The 18,463-nt window shown below is 36.3% G+C and overlaps 1 protein-coding gene across 13 annotated transcripts in view; it reads left to right on the forward strand.

Annotated features, from left to right (window-relative positions):
* The window catches only part of PLEKHA5 (pleckstrin homology domain containing A5), a 164,769-nt gene that overhangs the window by 122,652 nt on the left and 23,654 nt on the right, over positions 1 to 18,463 (forward strand). For 6 of the 13 annotated variants that reach the window (XM_021391045.1, XM_021391019.1, XM_021391011.1 and 3 more), the window contains 6 exons: positions 62 to 530; positions 1,901 to 1,984; positions 4,582 to 4,701; positions 5,373 to 5,426; positions 11,456 to 11,536; positions 17,334 to 17,396. In XM_021391045.1, coding sequence (XP_021246720.1) covers positions 62 to 530; positions 1,901 to 1,984; positions 4,582 to 4,701; positions 5,373 to 5,426; positions 11,456 to 11,536; positions 17,334 to 17,396 — 871 coding nt within the window. The remainder of the gene's footprint in view (positions 1 to 61; positions 531 to 1,900; positions 1,985 to 4,581; positions 4,702 to 5,372; positions 5,427 to 11,455; positions 11,537 to 17,333; positions 17,397 to 18,463) is intronic. The other 7 variants (XM_021391029.1, XM_021391108.1, XM_021391072.1 and 4 more) reach the window with 3 other exon arrangements.

Here is an 18,463-nt window from a genome sequence, read left to right on the forward strand (position 1 = left end):
ATTCTAATATAAATAAAAAGAATGCAAACATAAATTAATATAAAGAATACTTGTGTTTCAGTATAATCTCATATCAGACGTTACCGAGAAACATGCCAAGCCATCGACCTCAAGCTTTACCGCGGTACCCAGAAGGCTACAGAACGCTGCCCCGAAACAGCAAAGCGAGGCCAGAGAGCCTCTGCAGCGTGACGCCCTCAGCTTATGACAGAGCCATAGGACCCGTGACAGCTGAAGAAAAACGAAGGTCAATGCGTGATGACACGATGTGGCAGCTCTACGAGTGGCAGCAACGTCAGTTTTACAATAAGCAAACAACTCTTACGAGACACAGTACTCTAAGCAGCCCAAAAACTATGATCAATATTTCTGATCAGACGATGCATTCAATTCCCACCTCGCCTTCTCATGGTTCAATAGCGGGTTTCCAAGGGTATTCTCCACAGAGGACCTACAGATCAGAAGTGTCTTCACCGGTGCAAAGAGGAGATGTAACTATTGATCGGAGACATAGGGCGCATCATACTAAGGTAAAACACATGCTCTTACAGTTAAAAAACTTATTTATGGGGATTTTTTTTTAGAAAGTATACTATTATTGGATGGTAATGGATTAATGGATTTAATGGATTAAATTGCACTGCTGCCTTCATGAAGAAAGTCTTGATTAAAAAAAATATTTAAAATCTAAAGGTTGTAAAAGATATTATTGCAATATGTTGCACAAAAACATGTGGTCCTAATATTACCGTCCATGATATTACATTTCTCTAAAATAGAATAGTTTGCTGTATGTGTAGACAGCATTCTCCCTTCTAGCTTTTCTAGCTAGAACTCCAAGAGGACTAAAAGTCCTGCATTTCTTTCCATGTGTTACTGTCTGTTCTTCAACCACAAGTTTGGCTGCCTTGGGTTTCAACAGAAAACCGAGTGTAGACACTTCTTTTGACACCTAGGAGTTACTGGGGCAGTCACCAAAGAAAATTGGAGTCTGCAAAAAAACCTTTGCACCTGACTAGCAGAAACTTGCTCATCAACATCAGTGAAAGAGAGACTTAAAAACTGTAAACCTGAAAGCCAAAGAAATATTTAAAATTAGAATTTAGTTTCCTAGAGTTGACTGTGTAAAATACTCCAGAAGCTTTTTGCTAAATCATTAGCTCAGGTGTCCTTATGATTGAGGTCCCTATCAACAAAGGAGTATTTTTGTTTTGGCAAGCAGCTTCAATTGCAGTGGAAATTTAATAATCAATTCTTCTCCCAAATCTGAGAAGTGCCACTAAGATCAGTGCTGCAGAGCATGTGCTTATATGTCATTTCAGCCATGTTTTGCTTTCAGGTATTTTTCCATCTGTAATACTTTGTGCTGTTAATTGGTTTCATGTTCAGTATCTTTTATACAAGTCTCCTGTTTCCCTTCAATTTTTCATGCCATTCAGTTTGTACTTCTTTAGTTACACAGCTAGGCATTCCTATTAACTTGAAAACACAAACAAGTTTTTTAACAGATAGATGGATAGGAGACTGGCTGGATAAAATCAGTAGAGTAAAACCTAAGATTTAAACCACCTTATCTATATAAAGATCTTAGGGATTTTAAACAGCTTTCAATGATAGGTGAAAACTAAAATTGTTCTTAACATAATATCAGTACAGCAACAACTGTAAGAAAGAACTATTAATGATATGAACAATGAAATCTGGGATATTTCTGAAATTTAGAGGTAGCCTACTCAAGTGTCAGAGATGGTAAGTCAGGAGAGAACATGGCTGGCCAAAGCTCCCCAAAAATACAGCAGACCTGTCATAGGAATGAAGTTGGCTTGCCTTTTTTTAGCACAGAATAGCTGTTGAGATTTTAGGTAACTATGGATCACGCTGCAATTTTGTTTTTGTACAGCATGTCTATATGCCTGACAGAAGGTCAATGCCAGCAGTGCTAAGTTTACAGCCTGTTACTCCTCAGAGCCTCCAAGGCAAAACAGTGAGTTGTATTTTTTTATTTGGTACATCTTATTTATTTATTTATAAGAATAATTCTTTAAGTGTAAAGAGGCAACTCTGAAATCTTTGTCTATTCAAAGCTTGCATTAAATATAACCTTTATTTTAATTAGCAGGATTTTTTTTAAAGCTACTAAAGAGGTGGTTATGTTGAATTCTGAGAATATTCTGTACCCAATGAGTCCAGATTTTCTTTCAGAAAGAAGGATTTTTTTAAATTGTCTGTGCTGCATTCCACCTCTTCCCATAGATTTCTGTTTCACAGAATACTTCTTCCTCCAATACTTACTGAGAAAATCCTAGAAATAAAACTTACCTTTTTTGGACAACCTAAGGATACTAAAACCACTTTTGGAATAATGATGTCCTTTCTGACATCCCCTATTTTTCTGTAATGGAGTTGAAACTCTCACTGTAGGTATTTCATCAAAATAATGCTGGTGAATGTTGTCCAGCTCCCTCACTGAAACATAACCCGTGGCTACGATTGTCCTAAATTCATTAGATTGCTTTAACAGTTTTTATCTCTTGTCTGTAATCTTTCTGAAGTGTTTATGAATTAAGACTACAGACTGTGAATCAAACTGAGGGCAGCAGCTCCCCAGTTAATCCTTCCACTGCCTAGACTGCTGTTTCTTGCACTTCCCAGCATGAATGCCTGGCATCTTCAGCAATTTAGGGGAGGATTGCTTTTGGCAGCTGGTGCCTTATCTCCATGCCTTATTTCCCACAGACATTTCTTTCGGTTCCTGGCCCCATTAGCTCTCGTGGGCTGGGCTGCTGGAGCTGGGTTGATGAGCGGGGTAGGGGGCAAGGAGGTCCCAGCTTCTGCCTGTACAAACCAGAAGTGCTGCCCACAGCACAAGCACTGCAGAGGCCAGAAGGAGGAAACCTGCGGGTAGCTCTTTAAACAAAAGCCTGTGTTTTGTTTGTTTCAAGAGTGCCCAGAGTTAGATCAAAAGCACAGCACTGACAGCAATGACAAAATTGTTTGCAATACTATGAAAGTCTAGGACTCCTCTGTAGCAAAAGGAAATGCTTGCAAACATTGTATTTAAGTACTGTCAGTAAGTTTATTCTTAATGCACTAAAATTGAGCTTTTGCAAGCCGTACCAAGAAAAGTTTTGATCTTGACAGTAAATTGATTTGTTATTCCTTTTGTTCAAAGATGCTACTTCCAGTTCTGTTGTTTCTAGAAATAAACTTTCTTGTGCTTTGCAAAGATGACAGTTTTTGAAACACTGAAAACATTGTCGCTTATTTTTGGAGAAAACTTGAAAGCATCTTGTATAGCAGTCTAGATTCTTATGCTTAGCTCCTGAAATCAAATATCTTAAATCCAAACATTGAAAAAGTAATAGAAGAGTGACCATTGGACACTTTGACTTTGGTACTGGTTTTCCTTCAAAGCAAATGGTTTTGACAGCTGAAGCAATGTGGAAATACCTTGCTCCCCCTTGTGGGTATTGCGCTGCAGGCTCACGACAGTGCCATACTTATCCTCAGATATTTTTCTTCTGCATTCTAAGAAACTGGTACTTGGTTTTCAGTAACTTGACACTTTGATCTTTGGAGCCTATTTCTATACTTCCTTGCTCTGGGGAAAAACTGAGACTGGGGAAGAGAGCAAGCAGGTTTCTAGGGTTGTGTTTTGGATTTTTTTTTAAGCTCCCGGAACATGTAAGTAAATCAAAATGGGGTTGGATGGGTATTTAACCTCTTGTAAGACTTAGTTCTGGAGAAGTGTAAGAAACAGAAGCAAACAGGAGCATAACAAAACTACTTGTGATGTCAAGAGCATTTTACTTTCTTTGAAGTGTTGCTAATAGAAGTTGTTCTCAGGAATGGCTCAGGTAGCTTTTTCCAAATTGACCTAAACTATTCTGTGTAGAATTACCTGAAAAGTACCCATTTGAGTTGTTCATGTAACCTTGGGTTTTAAATACTGTCCTTTATCCCTTCCTAAGGCCCTACTGTACAACTTAGTCATAAAAGTCAGTGCCTCAGACCTGTGGAAGGAAGGAAGGAAAACTATTTTTGTCCTGCTTATGCAGTTTTATTTTGTCAAAGATGCTTGCTCCTATCTCATGGGGATTATTTTGTCTGTTTTTACTTTTAATCTTGACGCAGAAATTGGCAGAATTAAATTTTCTCAAGGGCGCTTTTTATTCTTCCACCAAGCTCAAATGGTTGTCTGTACAGATAATGATATCCTAAGGGTTGGAATTATATCCCCCTTCACTTAAGTCAATATCATCAATTTGTTACGTATGTCAAAAAGTTTGAGGGCTGCACAGAGTTTCTTCTGCAAAATCACCACTTTTTTTGTACAATATTCAGAAAGTTTCGATTGTTATGGCATATGCAGTATCAGTTGCTACTCATGTAGTTAAAACTTAACCCATCGTTACATGTTTGAAAATGGTCAATTTGGGAAAAATGGTATATCTTTTGTTGTATCTCTATAAAAAGTTATTGTGAGAAAGATACTAAGAAGCCTTCTTTTAATTAAGTGTTGTTTAGGATACCAATTAACCTTTTTTCTACTCTTTGGCTTCTCACACTGCACTCCTTCAGCCAGAGGAGCTCACGCTGCTGCTAATAAAGCTGAGACGGCAGCAAGCTGAACTGAGTAGTATCCGGGAACACACTCTAGCACAGCTCATGCAGCTAAAACTTGAGGCCAGCAGCCCAAAGGTCAGCTATAAAGCAATGTGTGTCATGTACCATTCTCACTAACTTTTAGTTATTCATTAATCAGGTTGTGTTTTACCCATAGTGCAAGATTCTCTGGGTGTAGAATAGAGTGTGGTTGTATATACAATGTTCTGTTATTAACCCTTTGAGGTCTTAGCGGATAGCTTTTTTTGATATTAGCTGAATTTAAATGATGTAGGAATATTTTTAAATATATTGTTGTTTACTTTAAAGTCGCAGGCTTTTAACCAATTGTTGTTATAAGCAAAAATAGCAGTAAAAGATCATGAGATTAATCTATTTGTTTATATTGCCTCATATCAAATATGATCTTACTGCAATCTGCCAGAAATATTAGGACATTTTAAAAAGTTTTATCAAAGGGTTTACAGTTGCTTGTTTAATCAAATATGGTAGACGTTTCATGTGAGCATACTGTATGTAATGTGTAGAACCAAAATCTGATGTAGTTCATAGGCCAATTTGTGACAAAATTTAATCACTTCTGTTTAGAGATCAAAACTCATTAACATGTCACAAAAAGGCAGATAAAGTAACGTTATATTTCTGTGTTTAACAGTTCACTGTCTATTTTACATCTTTAAAGACTCTTTTCATGCATTCTGCACCTTCTGTCCCTTTCCTTTTTCCCCCTAACTGCTGCCTGCTAGAGTGAGATTCTTTCGCATCACCTTCAAAGGAATGCCATATATTTGGATCATCAGGTGGGATTTGCAGTTTTCTTGTGTGCTTACATTTCTTAATGTCTTTTGTGTGCTCCTATCAAGCTGGAAGTAGTTGGGAAGAAGGATTTTCAGTGGTTTTCATTAAGTTGGATATTTAATACATGAGCATTTTAGGTTGCACAAATTAGCTTAGATTATTACAGACTTGACACATAATGAAAAAAGTAATCAGAAACTCTACAGAATACAATAGCCATTTTCCAATTATTTTTTCTGTTCTTCATATCCTTCCTTTATTAATGCTAACTGTAGCATTTTACCATCATTAACCAAAGTGATACTATATTTCCAAACTCACATGATACACATGCAGTTTATAAAATTAGTCCTTCTGATTACTTTGCTTTTCAAATTAGCAATAATTAGATGTTTCTGCAGGACATAAAATGAAAGGGAGATCAAGCACGTAAGGTTTTAAATGGCAAATATTTTTTTTTCCTTTTACTCAGTTGTTTCTTAAAGATTTATATGAGAATAAGATTTGTAATTTTTGGAGTAAGAATATAATTCTGTCTTCAACAATGTACTTTATTGACAAGGGAATAATTGTGATAACACGTTCCTTTTTTTTATGGCTTCGTTGCATGGTCAAATGGGACTTGTTTGCAAGTTGTATTTGAGAAGTTTTTAGATGGTAAATTTTGAATAGAACATAGAAAATCACAAGATCGTAAAAGAAATATAAGCAGCAAGGTGCCTGTTAGTTAAAAACATGGAAATCTCTAGAGCTTTTTCTAATATTCCTTTTCCTAATTAAATTTTTCATCATGACTTTCAAGCCAGTGGCTTCATCTTCCTCTGATCTCTTGGAATCAAGGTATAAATAGTGGCCAATCCCTTAGATAGATCTGCATTTCTAAACATTTTAACCTCGTTTAAGGAGCTTCAAGAGGTCTAAAAGTAGCGAAAAACCGTTCTTCCTAATTGCTAAATTAGGCCAACATCTTTCATCCAACTCAAATATTTCCAGCTCATGATGTTTTGGAATAAGAAAATAATTCTGTCTTCAAAAATATAATTCATTGCTACTCCCTGTGAAATTGAAACTGTGCCATACTGCTACCTGATCTGCCAAGCTTGTCAATGTAATACACAGTATAAAGAGGAGAGAATGGCCTTTGTATAATATGCAAAGCAGTACAAATGATTTTCTTTTTACTTGCCTTAGATGAAATTTATGAATGTAATGTGATAAAATGTTATTAATTCAGGGAAATGCCGAAATCTCATAAACATGTCATAACTGCCTTTACCAAGCATGCAAGAAAGTACAGTACTTCTTAGAGTAAGAAATCATTATCGAGTCAAAAATATACTAATCATAAAATCATGGAAGAGCAGATTGGAATATTTGTCCTAGTTTCTCATCAGTTTTTCTTCTTTTCCTTGTATTAGTATTATACTGCCATCCACTTGCATTAAATAAATCCCCCTGAGAGTGTTTTTGCTTTAGGGCTAGTGTCTCATTTATGTCTTTTTATTATTTTGTCCATTATCATTTCTCCTTTATGTTGGGAAGAAAAGACCCATGTTTCTCTTAGTCTGAGGCCTTTTCTCCTCATTATCTGCATCTGTAACCAACTCGCGTAGTCACCCGCTTTGAATTTTAAATACTCAGTGTACTTAAACAAAACATTTCCACTCTTGATTCATATTTAATCTCTGAAAATAGAATCAAAACCCTCTCTTCCTAGAGACTTTGGTGGAATTCCAGTCCTATTATCTTCAGCTCTCACACTGTAGTCACAAAGAATGCAATACTTGCCATGCTGTACGCAGCATTAATTAGCAAGTTCCTGCCTGGGTCACACAGAGTAGTTTTCAGAAAGGCAAAAGTTCATGTGTAGAGACACTATTTTTTATATTGTTGCAGTAAGTTGTTGTCCACTGCTTAGGTGGCATTCTTATCAGAACTCAAGAATGTCCCATAACATTTTGTAAGTCTTGCTTCTTCTTAGTATAGCAGTTTCCCTTTGAGATGGTTGGAAATACTTATGTTGCATTTTTTGATGTTTTTCTATTATGCTTTCAGAATTTTTTGTTGTTGTTGTTGGAGTTCAGGGCTGGGGACAAAGACTGAAGAGACTGATGCACAAATACCCATCCATATTGTTTCTTTGATGTCTAACAGCCAAAAGAATTGTTGTAGCCTTTTCTGCAAGTGAGGTTTCAAGCCACTCTGCTGCCTTCGGCTTCCTGGAGAGGCAGGAGAGAGTTTGATTTGCCTTCTAAGAAGTAGTTACTTGGATGTAGCTAACAACCCCAGGCAATGCTGATTTGTTCGTTAACGTGGGACGTGTTAAGAGGACAAATATAATCTCTGCCTTCTCCATTACAAAATGTTAAGAGATCGCTTTTTGTGCATTACTGAATCCAAGCCAGCAGTTTCCTTAATGTATTTATTGAATGAATTTGTCCCAGTTATTACAATAACAGTAACAGAAAGTAGGAACGTATTTTTTAAGATAAAAGCTGGGCATGCTGCTTTTTCTTCTTTGTTAATACAGCCGTGGCAGGAGGTCCCACTTGAATCTCTCTGTTAGTACAGAATATTCCAGCAAACTGGTCTTTGAACACATATTTTAATTTTGTATTACTAGTAAAACTTTTCTTTGGCTCAAAAACCCCTTTCTAACAAGCTGAAGTAATCTCTGTGAAATTCTGCATGTGTGTTGTTGTAATCTCAGCGTATCCCTGGCTGGTTTGTCACAGCGTAAGCTCTCTATACATTCTTTTTATTCTTTTTGTTGAAATGTCTCTTTATGTGGATGGCTTAGGTGTTAAACTGTTCATATATTATTTCATTTTGCTGGTACTTTACTTTTTTAGTTTCTTTTAGTTATTAAAGGGTGCATAAAGATAAACAGAACTTGAACAAGAAGTTGTCAAATAAAGGAGTGAAGGTCCAGTAGCCAGCATCCATGCTGTCTTGATGTTTTGCTCCTGTTTTCTCCTCTTCATCACCTTCTTTCTGAGATGATGAAGGGGATTCTGGAAAAAGGCAGTAAATTAGAGGAGGATGGCATAGTGCAATGGCTGTCTGGATAGGGCTGCCACATATCCTCTATTAAATCTCATTTTTTGTTCAGCCTAAAATTCTGTGTCCTGTATTAGCAACTTTTACGACACAACTCTCAATTGTATTTTTCAAGTTTTTTGGAAAAGATAGCGAGCTCACACAGCCACCACTCTTGTTCTTTCTGCTGCTTCTTTTTCCCCTTTATCTTCTGTGAGCAATGAGAGAGTCTCAAGGACTGGAGCAGTGTGGGGTGAAAGCAAGACTGTGTTGGAGTATTGTTGGAAAAGAAGGCAGGAAGGAAAAATGCTTTTTCCTTCTTTGTTTTGGATGGAGGAGCAGAGGAAAGGCAGGAGAAAGGCTTGGTCTGGTCCTGTTGCCACTGCTTTTATTTTAGGAAGCTTGAGAGGAAACAGATAGAAGTGCTGATCTGAGCACAGACTTATGCCACCCATAGCACGTGGTCTTATCTCATTGGCGAGGTCATCTGTCATGGTGAGGAGCTGCTATTCCAGCCGATGGCTGCCACCAGAATAGCATAGACTGCAACGTCATCTGTGCTGGGTGTTACCATAGCACGGGAGAGAATTTAGGAAGAGGAAGAAAAAAATGTCAGTAGTTTGGCTTTACAGTTTAAAACATAAATACCTGCTCAAATGCTATCTTGCAAGTAATATAACTGTTCATATGTGTCATATGTCAAAGAGTTATTTTTACATCATTTTCAAATGGAGAAAATTTTTGCATATACTACATTAGTAAAGAGAAAAGGGAAGATGAAGTGGCTGGGTAGAAACATTGAGTGAGGAAACTGAGACTGCTGGATGTGTTACTGTGTGGCATCAGGTAGCTCATACTTCAGTTTGCTTATGTATAGAGAAAATCTTAATTCTAGTTTTTAGAGATTTTTGTGATATATTTAACTGGAGAGAAGACAAATGTATGACAGGATTTAAAACATGCTCTTTGTCATAGAGAAATTTGAGAAGCAGATTTTTTTTGAGAGAAGAATAGGGCGTATTTCTGTTATGAACGTGCAAACATTTTTCCTTGACCTATTAGAAGTTTCTTCAGTGTGAATAGTGTCCAGTTTCCATTTGAGAGTGGCCTCATGATAACACTTTAAGAGCACAAAACAGGCATTCTCTTTACCTTAGAGCATGGGCCTCACCATTGTGTCCAGCGGCTCTGTGTTTTACTCTGCCAGTTCTTCAGTACAGGTTTCCCTGCCTGTGCTCACTCTAGTTAACAGAGGGGTTGATACATGGTCTCTCATGAATATTAAACAATCTGTCAGTACTTTCTGGAAACACTGATTTCCTAAAGGGGAAAAATATTTGATATTTTGTCTGCTATGAAGACACTTTGGTTGGCAGTATCTTAGAATTAACTGGTTTGCGATATCTGTTCTGTAAGGACTTAAGGAACTGGAACTTCTCTGGAAATAGCTGGCATCTTCAGCATTCCATGAGCATGGTTAAGCAGGGCTGGTACTAAAAATGCGAGAGGAGATCCTATAAATTGAAGCTGGAGCTCGCTGGAGGGCAAAACATTGTTTCAGAGCAATTTTTGAGCACATACACTTCTTTTCTAATCTGGATGAAAACAATCTTAACAATTCCACAGAAATTAATTCTGACATTATCTATTATCAGTCAGAAAGAAAAACACTGCTTAAAAAAAATCAGCTAAACAAGCTGAAGCTGTTGAAATCCTCTTAATAAAAATGTGTGCAAACCAGTATACTTTTAATGAAACATTTCAGCCAAAGAGCATTTTTTCTTTTACGGATGTTTCAGTTGTCGGCAGTCTGACAGCTTGGCTTCGGATCTTATTGTTGATCTTACTTTTGATATAACCTTTGGTATCACCCAGTGCACCCACTTTCTGGACAAAATTGTAAAGTAAAGGAAGAACAACTTCTTGTATCAGTTCTAATTTTCTGCTTATGTAGTGCTGTAGAATATGGAGCAAATAGGAGGAGTTGCTTGCTTGATTTTTTTTCCCTGCCTTACATAAACAGAGCATCATCAGCTTGCTTACTGTGATAAGGTACTCTATTGGGTGATTAACCTACCAGCTGAACAGACTTAGCTATGTTTAGCAGAACAACAACAACAACAACAACAAAAAGAAGTCTTGTATCTATGACAACCAAAAAATCATTCCTTAAGGAGAAAAAAAATAAGTGACTTTTCAGTTTCTTTAGGAGATGAAAATTAATAGTTTTTGTAATGTTTCACTTATTGCTAGGAAGGTCTATTTTTAAAATAAAAAATTCCCTACTACTTTGTTTTATATACTTTTCTAAAGTCCTCAACGTGTACAGTTTTTACTGTAATGATCAACAGATCTGGTTTTTACATTTGCACACATGGCAGTAAATGTAACTCATTACAGAAGATGTCTGACTGGCTCAGAAGTGTAAAACTCAAAATAGTTTCACATCCGTTTATGAGGATGGACGGATGAAATGACCAATGATTCAAAGTTCCAAAGTATATAAAACAGTGCAGTATATAAAGGCATTCTGCGCTGCATAAACGAAAATCTAAACCTCGCTTCAGTGTTCTGAGGGAATGCATATATCTTTTTAGCATACTTTGAGTTAATAAAACGGTAATTTCAGAGGTTTTCTGATGAAGGTTTGAGTGTTCCTATTGCATAATCTGATACCTATCATTTCCATCTCTTGCAAAGCCAGACCTATTTTAAGAATTTTAAGAATTTTTTAAAAGGGAAAGGTTTGTTCAATTCATATTTCATTGGTTTTGAGCGTTTTTATGTGATTTTGCTACATTTGTTTGTTATCATTAAACTTTTCAGATGTTTGATATAACTGAATGATGATATAAAAAGCATGGGGTAAAATGTAATCTACTGTATTATTAGAAAAAAATTAAAGTAGAGGCTATATTTTACAGTGTCGTCTTTCAAATCTAGCCATGCTGTAAACTGATGTTTGCTGTATGCTCCTCCTGATTTGAAATAGATGAAAGAGAATGAACCTTTAATCACCATGGTTCACACTATGATTGAGAACTCGGCGCTAAGACCGCAACTGTACCAGCAAGTAAGGTCTCGGACAGTGAATGAAATTGCTTTATCATCTGCGAAAATTTTTCTTAGTGACAGTTTTGGTTGTTCCTCAGATTTATTCATAACATTGGTGTTTCTCTTATTTGCTTTGGAAAACCACGAGTCATCCATGCTTTCTAAAACGCTGCAATATCGTTAGCATGGCTTTCGCTGCGTTTTTGTTGTTAAGTATTAAATGTACCCCTTCGAATAACTCTGTCTGGACTATTTAATTAGTTGGTGTCTTACGCAGCTGTCCAGTAAATTCATAAGACTTCCAATGAGCTTCCAACATCTGTCCTAGCATGATCCTATGCTATTAGTGTTCAGAGGTGCTTCTTTCTTTTGACCACTACAAAAGCATGTGAGTGGTGTTTACCTGGTCATTTCTGGCAATTTTGTTTCATTCTAGGAAGTGGATTTACAGGTTTTTGGTTGCACCTTCCAAGCCTTTAGCCACTGAAGAAAGGAAGGATCAAAATTACTTTGATCTGGGGACTGTAAATCCAAAAGGCAGTGTCTGTTTAATAAAGTCACAGCAGACTTAGCAGTGCGCACTTACAGAGTATCTAGTGACGGCTGTAAACGGTAAGATGGAAGACAAATCCAAAATGTGAATGGAAATATTGCCTGAGATTTGAGACCTGCATTAACTTATGAGCATGGCCAATACGTATCTGTTGGCACTGCAGTGTCTTAGTCATTCTGGGGCTTAGCTCAATAGCTCCTGTCACATCAGAGAATGTTTTAGGAGCTTTTATCCGCAACTGCTACAAAGATGTTGTTCTTACTTAAATGAGGGTGGTATTTTACAGCAGATGAAGTGTGCAGTTCTGGCCGCCAGTTGGAAGTGAGTGTCTGAGGGGCTCTCTTGTGAGCTAAAATAAAGGTGCATAGTTCACAGAAAATGAGAGCTTCTACAGCAGAAGTCATTCACTGGTATTTAGTGCTTTGTCGTGTTTCTAAAAAACCCTGCTGAAGCTTACTTGCACAGTTGTTTTGTGTTTGGAAGTCAAGTCCATATTGTAGATTTACTTGTGATTCCAAAAAGATCCATCCCAGCTTTCCAAAGAAAATTGGGTTGGTCCAATTTGTGGTCCTATGTGTAAAAAAAGGAGCTCTAACATGGAACCTGAAGGAATCATTTGGAGAGGAATGAGAAGAGTAGGATGACTTCAAGTCCAAAATGAAGGTGGTTTAGCTGTTTTTTATTTTTTTTAAAGAAGCCCAGCCATTGCGAACTTTTTTAAAGCAAATCACTTTTCTGTTTTAGACTATGTAAGAGAAATAAGTCAATGTACATTAAATGAACAGAGGTGCTTTGAATCTGTCAGAGTGAACTAACTCAGCTTCTACTGTTGTTCTAGATGCAATGAAGGTGTAGCTGTGCCTGGGCTGGTCTACCTGGCTCCTTAGGAACACCACTAGAGTCAGAATGCTTCTTATTGAAGCTGTTCTTCCAGCTTAGGTATTGCTAAACAGCACTGCCTTCACCTTGCAGATGAGCCCACTCTTTCTTGCTTGACGCTGAATAAGCACCTTTTTTGACATTCTTGTCAGAGAAACAGTGAACCTAAAGGGTCATGAAGATTAAATAACCTTTTGTCATTAGAAATGTGGTCTGTTCAGATCAGACCATTTGCCGTGTTGGCGGATGTGTTCAGAGAACACATGTGTTGCATAAATTGGAGAAGAGCAAGACCTGCCTTCATAGACAAAGCTTCCTATACAAAGTACTGCATTAACTGACTTCCTGGAAAGGATAAAAACATACAGAATTTCACAGCCTAACTAGCCTTCTAAATGTTTATAAGGCACAGTTAACACTTAAAATTCTGGCAATGTATTTGGAAGCTTAAACAACATACAATTTTTAATTAGAATAACATAAATTATTTTCACCGATCATCTTTTCCAGTGCAGTTTAAAATAAATAAAAACAATTGGGAGAAGCGTTGTGTGACTTTAACCTTCTTTGTTGTCAAGTTGAACTAGTCTTTGATGACTGCAACCAATCATGCAGGTATAGAAAGGATCTTTCTTTGCTTAAGTTTATTCAGATCAATTTTATGACTTAACTTATTCAGAGATAGGCAAATGAAAGCAAGAAATGATTGTATTTAATTAGAAATTAACATTTTGCTGCTTCTTTGTTTGTAATGATTAATGGCTCTTGGGTAAAATAGCTAAAAATTATACTATTCCAAATGTCTTATTTAAAAGACATTTTTTTATTGTGATTGTTCAATTTTCACTGTTTTTAAAATTAATTATTTAAATCACTTTGACTTACATCGGTCTGGTCTACACACTGTACCATATTCACGTGTAAGCCAGAGCACTGATTCTATATGCACAGACAAGAAAAATACAGGCCTTTTGCAGCCTGTTATTATTGTTTGCTTCTTTCTAATGCTAGATGTGGAGTGTCAGTGTTCTTGTCTAAAGTGGGATCTGCTGAATAATAAAAAAAAAAAAAGGAATTATCCTCAATTTCGTTTACATGTGTGTGAGTTTACTAATGGGAGAAAAATGAAAATGTGAGAGCAGCAAGCTGACGTGTGTCTTTACTTGGATATTTGTTCTCAATACATGAAAAACATGAATAAAACTAGACCTGGATTTTTTTTTTCTATGAAGATCAGGAGATGTTGTTTCTGGCGTGCCACTTCTTATCATTATTATTTAACCAACCGCATAAATTTAAACCATCTTTGCATATTACAGTTTGAGATTTGTAGGTGGAAGTATTTCTCAGGTTTTGTTATGAATGCATGAGTTGATTGTACTTTAGCTGAAAATCTTGTATTTCCAATTTGTATTTCAAATATGAAATCTGCTGCATTATACCAGTCTAGAGGAGAATCTTACTTGCTGTGGGTTAAATGCCTCTTTGTATTGCTTCCCAATTGGAAGAAGTAGTGGAGAAGGAAAACTAACAAACAAAAATAAATAAAACAACCTCTTGGAAGCCTGTCTTTAACATCATGCTCCCCACAGAATGCCCTATATGTTGTCCTATTTCAGTCTTCTAAGTGCCATAATTTTGCAGAGATGTTAGTGTGTGTTCAGGTTGTGAAACTTCCTGCCATAGTTATTGAGTCAAAAACCGTTAGTGGAAGTCTGACAATAATAATACCTTCACTTAAATGTTTTAAATATTGGCTGCTTAAATAGGTCTCACCCCTCATGTCTCAAGAGGGAGATTTGCCTAATCTACATTTATTTGAAAAGAAGGTTCCCGGTAAAGACTTTTTGCGTAGTGTCCATCACAGTGGGATTATCCCCTTCTGTGACTCCTCCAGTCTCGGTTTTTGATAGAAATGATGCCTTACAAAGTATGTGACATCTAGTTGTCTAGGAAGTTAAATTTAACAATATGAAATTGTTAAATTCTGCTGTGTATGCACATTCACAGTGAAGATCACAGAACATGAATGGGGGCATTTTAATCAATGGGACTGGCGTATTAACAGAAGTTATTTCCAGTTAAGGTTGCTGTACTTTTTCACATGTGAGATATGCCTTTGGCTGAGCTGTGTGCAGTTTGCCCTACAGAAGTGCTACATTCCGTTTGGGGATATTCGAGGTGCTGCTACTTAGCATCAGCATGCAACGTATTTCAGTGCAGTTGGTAACAGGCAAGGTCTTCGGATATGAGCAGAGAAATGTGGAGGAAAACTGTAGAAGCCTGCAGCAGGCCATGTCGGTCGTTCAGTAGGTGGCAGTCTTTCCCTGGAATGTCTGTGCTGGAAAAGTGCAGGAACAGTTCGGTGAAGGAGGCTTTTGTTGAGCGTGACATAAAATACGTTTTGATAACTTGATCGTTGGAGCTCTTATAATGCATTTTCCAGGGTTATGAGATTGTTAACCTTGCTTGCAATGTGTAATTGCTCTTCGTCTACTGCAATCCTGCAATTCCTCTTACAGTTCCAGTAGTGCAATAGCATTCTACCTATAGATTTTTGTCTTTAATCGATTTATAGATGTGCTCCTCAAAGAGATGCTGCTGTTTTGTCAGAGATGGATTGAGTGTTTCATATAATTTCTAGAGTTTTTTATGTTAAGTCTATGTAAACTGTTGCAGCATGAAACGTGAAAGTGGCTGTCCAGCATCATCTGTTGTGACAAGCTAGAATTGCAGACAAAAGCAAGAAGTTGGCAGCAATTTTGAAGGTGTGGTAGGATATTAATAAGAGGAATTAGCCTATGCACATTATTCTTTGAAAATATATTTTCACTTTCTGAATTTTTAGAATGTATTCCTTCTAGGAGATAGGCAGGGACAGGGATGCTGAACTGACAAGTTTCAAACCAGATTATCTTTCTCTTGTAAAATCTTTCTGTTGCAAAGTATACCTAGGTTTTCACTGTCAGTTAAAGACATTTGGCCTTAAATTTATATTGACCATGTTTATGAGTTTTGTTTAAATATTTCCATTCCTCATTTTTCTCTCATTAAGATAAAATCAACATTTAAAAAATACAACTGTACAACAGTATGGGATTGAATAGATATCTTAAAATGCTAATATTTGTGGCATTCATGAGGTGCAAAAGTGCTGTGGCTTTTTTCATATTCCAACACTCATTTTCATAAAATGTCCATTTCAAAGAAAGTTACTGTGTGGTTTTTATACACTATCCATACTTTTAAATTGTCACCAGGTGCATTTGCATGAGGTATGTGGACATAACATCTTGAAATGAAACACTTAAGTGTGTTGAAGATTTATTGTATGTTTGGAATGCTTGTCTGATTAACCCTTCCCTAGTCCTTTTATTTATAAGTGTCCTTTAACATGGACTTGTGTTTTTATAGTATTTCTTGCACTATTAAGCTGTGATGACCTAATTATGTCATGCACATGAAAGGAAAGCATATATGTTGGGACTCAATGTACACGTGTTTTTAATTAAATAGAATATTAAGGTTGATAGTGTTACGCAAGTACTTACTGTATAGGACAGTAAGCAAATTCTGTGTATGGTAGCCCATTCTAAAATAGGAAGCTGCCTTTTTTCCGTGTAGAATGTTTTAAAATCTTGTTACAGATCAGTTCAGGGACTGAAAGAGGTAAGAACTTAATGTGAGTTATAGTCTATTAAAGTAGTTGGAGGATACCATACATGCTGACTGGCATGAGAAGACTAGTTTGCCTAGGTCCAAATTAAAAACAGAAAGATTCCTGTTTGGGGCAGTTGTGTTCATGCTCTAAATTCTGTTGCTGGGGTGGGGGTTTTGCATAGGAAAAAGTAGGTGGAAAGGTATTTGGCAACACTTAATGGGCATATGTATGTGATGATATATTTTGCAGATATTTTGTATACTTAGGTCATTCTGTTCTGACTTCAGATTCACTAAAAAGAATATCCTCATTGAGAATATACTTGATCTTAGTGGGCCTAGAATGATTAATTCCAAGTAGAATGAGTCCCTGTATTTAGAATGCAGATATTTATATATGCATAATTTTGTATAACTGTGTTCAGGTGTACTCTGGCAGTTTCATCTTTCTACGGGATCCAAGTTTGAGTTATATCTCTCAAAATCTAGTTTGCATTAGAAACATAGCCTATTTTGTTCATACAACTTTTTACCAGGTGTGTTTGACATTCCACTTAGTTACCTTCAGTTAACATATATTGGCTAACTATATATTGTTCAATGTGTTATTTTTTGACATTCATGCAAAAGCTGATATGCTGTGTTAAAACTCTTTAGCTGAACACTGGCTTTGTTTTCATAGTCAAATTAAGTTGTTTTATGGCAATATTATTCTTCCTTATAGTTAACACAAGAAGAATGTAGGGGTACACTATACAAATATAGAACTGAAGAGCTGGATATTGATGTAAGTAATTTGTATTTTTTCTTCACTGGAATTGTTGGTATTTGTCTTTTTCATAATAATCTTTATCCTTAACTTTTGGGTTTGGAATGCATTTCATATAGGTGATTGCCAACAGAGATTGATCTGTGAACTTGAGAGTATATAACTTTAAAAATAATAATAGTAAGTTTCTAACTTGCAGGAAAGATTCCATCTTAGGATGAAATTTCAAGTACTATGTGTGTTCAAACATAAAATGCTTCTAGAAAGGAATTACTTAAGAAAGGAAAAATGCTGTAGATGTAATTCAGTTAGAAGCATGAGAGAAGTAATTTCTGAGGAAATATGACTGATACTCCAAAACTGAAATTGGCATGGATACTTGCCATTCAGAGTGTTGACGTGCTAGTTACTAAAGAAAAGAACCCTAGTGTTTAAGGTCAGTTTGCTGGCAAACAATACACACGTACAGTCATACTGTGTATGCACAAGTGTACATATCTAGTCATTTTTGCATGATGCAAGTAAGAGTAGCATGCTGATTTAAGGGATGTTACATTAAAGCTACAATTAAAGTTAGAAAGTCAAGTTTCTTGTTCAAAAAGAAAACTGTTTCAGATTGGTTAGAGTCCACTGAACGGCTATTCCAAACCAGAGCTGGAGGGGAACAGATTTATTCCTAGCCAAGCCTAAATTGGAGCCAAAGCAGCAGAGCATGGGTAGTGTTAGTAACTATCAAAAACTAACACCTGAAAGAAAGCATAGGAAGAACTAGTAATGTGTACAATATTATACATAATAATGAAGATTATGTTGCTCAAAAGAGTTTTTGGTTACCTGTTTTAAGTTATACAAGTTGTAGAAGTTATGTATTTTGAGCAATGTTGTGTCAAGTTACGATAACGCTTATTTCATAGTATTTTATGGTTTCTTGAGGTTAATTTGAAAATGCTACACTGAGGCCTTCAGAACTTTAGCATTCATGTTTTGTGGAAATGAAATTTTATATAGTCTCTTGTAATGATTTGATGAAGTTATGTTTTGGTTATTTAAGATGTTAAAAACAATTCTAATTGCAAGCATTTTCT

The sequence above is a fragment of the Numida meleagris genome, chromosome 1, assembly GCF_002078875.1.
Source record: "Numida meleagris isolate 19003 breed g44 Domestic line chromosome 1, NumMel1.0, whole genome shotgun sequence".
NCBI classification, from domain to species: domain Eukaryota; kingdom Metazoa; phylum Chordata; class Aves; order Galliformes; family Numididae; genus Numida; species Numida meleagris.